General features: G+C 30.8%; 1 protein-coding gene across 4 annotated transcripts; it reads right to left on the minus strand.

Moving 5' to 3' along the window:
* Positions 1 to 724: 724 nt before the first annotated feature.
* LOC145058095 (Zinc finger (CCCH-type) family protein) lies at positions 725 to 2,736 on the minus strand. Of its 4 annotated transcripts, none has more exons than XM_079006018.1 (3): positions 2,505 to 2,734; positions 1,279 to 2,187; positions 725 to 1,157 (listed from the first exon to the last, which is right to left on the minus strand). In XM_079006018.1, the coding sequence occupies exons 2-3, from the start codon at positions 2,147 to 2,149 to the stop codon at positions 850 to 852; spliced, it is 1,179 nt and encodes a 392-aa protein (XP_078862144.1). In that variant the 5' UTR covers positions 2,150 to 2,187; positions 2,505 to 2,734; the 3' UTR covers positions 725 to 849. The 4 variants fall into 4 exon arrangements, with proteins under 4 accessions (XP_078862144.1, XP_078862145.1, XP_078862146.1 ...); XM_079006019.1 differs by having other exon boundaries at positions 1,279 to 2,341; XM_079006020.1 differs by having other exon boundaries at positions 725 to 1,121; positions 1,279 to 2,736.
* Between the last annotated feature and the right edge of the window lie 1,107 nt (positions 2,737 to 3,843).

A 3,843-nucleotide genomic window follows, 5' to 3' on the forward strand; every position in this document is an offset into this window, starting at 1 on the left:
TGTTGCATAGTTTGTGGGAAAATTGAAAGAGAAAAGAGGATGGATAAGTGAGAAGGTCCAATATATGTGGGAAGATGGTGTGATGTGGTGTTGGTTTCCTTTAAATGGTAGGGCGTATATAAAGTCATTGAACGAGTCATATGTGGAACTCGTATGCAATAACCACTAATATGCATTACCTCATGGGTCAAACACTTATCCACTTTTTTTTATTATCTTTTTTAACCATTTTATTTATCAAAACATAACTCTTAATAATTTATACAAGCTACATTTTATTTTTCTTTGATAATCCGTAAACCATTTACCAAATTGGTAACAAATTAAAATTTAATATACAATTAACCCTTAGTCAAGGGACCCAAAAAGTTGACCTTCAAATAGTATGCTAAGCATGACCGGCATACATGTTGTAGAGTATTAGTTAAATTAATGTTGATCAAATTTTACCATAATTTTTTAACTTAATATATAATTATCAAATCTTATATGGTGATAGACATGTACAAAACTTATCTTATCATAGAGATACAAAGATAAAAAAGGAGGTGAAGATGTGCATCTTTTTGGGCACAAAACAAAATCTTGACATAGGGAAATTGTTTGTTCACATATTCTTTTTTATTTTAGACTTAAGAGTTTAGAATGATAATATCTTTATTATTAAAATAATTTAACAAGTCAAATTGGACGAAATTAGTACATTATATTATAACAAACATACTAATAACAAGAATACCCGAAACATTTTCAATGAAAGAGCATTCAAAGATCCATACAAAAGCTAAACATAGAGAAAAACAAGCACAATAACATTAGCGAAGTCTATTAACTTTGCTCTCCCCAAACTTATTCAATATCATCAATCCAGTCCCCGTAGATACGACTAATCTTATCGGGGCCCTTCCACTTTTGAAAAGGTCTCTGTCCAGTCCTCGGAATAACACCAGGCAACCGCTGCGAAGGAACCCCAACATGGTAACCATCTAAAGGACCAGCAGCAGCCACTACAGATTCAACAGGTGTTTTGGACGAAATTACCCCTTGCTTATTATTACTATTATTATTATTATTATTATTATTATTATTTGGATCCATTGAACTCAAAGAATCTTTAGCTTCTATATCAACAAGCCCCCCACCATATCGATGCAGTTCTGCCAAAATAACCATAAGAATCCAAAAAGTTGCAGGAAATATTTATGAATGTAAAGAAGTATGTTGCTATTTCCATTTAGAATATTATTTATTTATTTATTTATGAAAAAAAAAATATACCTGCAGCACCATGAGCAAAATGACACTTGCTCCCAAATGGGCAATACCCTGTTTGTTCCCACTTGTTACAAATTCTTGTTTTCCAATTCGAAGGTTTCAACATGGAGTTTGATCCAGCCACCTCGGGTCCACCACCAACACCACCACCGCCGCCGCCGCCACCGCCACCGCCACCGCCACCACCGGCTACTACAACTACCGCACCACCACCACTGCCGCCGGCTGCACCGCCATACCCACTACCAGATCCAGGACCTAAGCTTATTACAACACTTTCACGAGCTTTAGATTGCTCATCATGAAGAAACGTGCAGTTATCACCATAAGGACACCCTTCTTCGGTATAAAACTTCTTACAGTGTCTTCCTTTATAAGATCTTTGACTATCAACTGTAAAACTAGAAGACCCAAGTGATGGAATTTGAAATTCTTCTCTTGGTTCTGACGAAACTGCCCTTTCTTCCTCATGAGCAGCCACAATTTCTTGCCAATTTGGTGGAGGTCGTCTTAGTTCTTCAATGCTATGTGCAAAATTACAGTTTGTAATGTAAGGGCAAGTTCCTGCTCTGAATTTGCAACATAATTTTGTTTTGAAAAACATTTTTCCAATTGCTTTTGAGCGACTTGTGGCTTGTGCATCACCTCCTTGACCGTTTCTTTTCTTGTTTGGTGTATCGCTTCCGGATCTTGTTTGTGATTGTCTTCCATCGTAATTGGAATTAGAAGTGTTATCAATGGATGCTTCTCTATCCCAAACACCATATTCGTCTTCAGTTGCCCATACCGGTTGATCCCCCCAATAATCACCGCCGTTTCTTGACCCTCCGGTGATTATCTGGACAACGTTTCCACTTTCTCGACCATAATCCATTTCAAATTCTTTCCAGTAAAAAGGCACAAGATAAAGCCCTAAATATTTGATGCGCGATTATAAGTGATGCTTGAATGTAAAACAAACAACAGGGTGGTTGAATTGAGTATTGGTGATAATTTGAGAAAAATGAAATCTTTGAAGCTCTAAACACAACAAAGAGGGGTTGAGAAAAATGGACGATTAAACCACCTAAAGAACGATATCGATGGAGTTACAAATGAACCCAGATGGGAAATTATATGAAAGATACAATTTTTGTGAGAGAAATGGATCTAGATACTAGATTTTCTGAATATAACTTAGTAAATTTAAGAACTGAGAGCAGTTACAAGAAAGGAAACAGAGAAAGTACCAGATGAAAGCAGTTCTTGTCTGATCGAAGTGATTAAATTAAAATTCAAGAGATTCAATTCTGAGAGATGGGTTCCCTTTTATTTAGGGTTTTTGGTAAGCTTTCTGCCATTGTTTGTGGGGAGATTGAGAAAGAAGAAGCTCTGTCATCAAGGAAGCGCAGGGTAACAAGAGATTGAGATTTGAGGGTACCTAGTTACGTTCTGATTTTACCATTTACAACCACGTAGTTTTGCTTTTGTTACTTTGATACCTGCGAACTTATTGGTGGTAGTTTTAAGGCCCTCCTATATTAATGGTCTACATTCTATTCGTGAAAATGATTTATGGGATAATTATTTTTGTACTTTTGTTTATATTTAAATAATTTTTTATTTTTTATTTTTATACACATTTAACCATTTAATTTGTTATATTTGATTAGATATTACATTGTCATCTATAATCTTTGTTGTTTTATTTATATTTAGACAACTTCTTTATTTTTATACACATTTAACAATTTAATTTATTATATGTGTTCACATATTATTATTTTCAGGGACTATAACAGATGATAATGGTAATATATAAACACATTAATAAGTTAAATGGTTAAATGTCTACAAAAATATAAAGTTGTTTAAACGTGAACAAAACGAAATGTTAATTATTCTGATAAGTCATTTCCTCCATTTTTAATAATAATTTTATTTTTCATATTTGTTTGTATTATTTTTTTTCAAATAATATTTTTAAAATATCCATAATTTCCTAAAAATTAATTAAATATTGAACAATTCTAAACTATATATTTTTAATTAATAAATATATTTTTGTTTTGTGAAATATTTTATATATCTTCTTATAACTTTTTTTTCTTTTGTTTTTAAGCATATACAATATTTTTAAAGTAAAAAGTATCTAACAATAAAATTAAATATGTAAAAATAAGTATGGAGGGTCTTTAAAAAAACAAAAATAAAATATTACTTAGCAAATAAAAAAACAAAAAAAAATCTATATAATGAAAATGTTTTAAAATTATTACAAAATTTTAATACTTTTTAATTAGAAGTTTATAAACTTTTAATTTTTTTAATATAATGTTTTAGACTAGTATTTAACGAAAGTATTTTTATATGTTATAAAAACTATTAATTTTTCATACAAAATCTATGAAACACTTTAAAAATGTTGTAAAAGAAAGTTTAGAAATAATTGTATGAAAGTTATAAAAAATTGTATGAAAACGTAAAAATAAAGTTAAAAACTTGTAATAAAAATTTAAAACATTTATAAAATATTTGGTTTAAAAACACTTGTGTTAAAATTATATGAAAGTATAAAAAAGTTTAAAG

Source organism: Lactuca serriola, chromosome 6 (assembly GCF_051521515.1).
Source record: "Lactuca serriola cultivar US96UC23 chromosome 6, Lser_US96UC23_V15, whole genome shotgun sequence".
Lineage (NCBI taxonomy): Eukaryota > Viridiplantae > Streptophyta > Magnoliopsida > Asterales > Asteraceae > Lactuca > Lactuca serriola.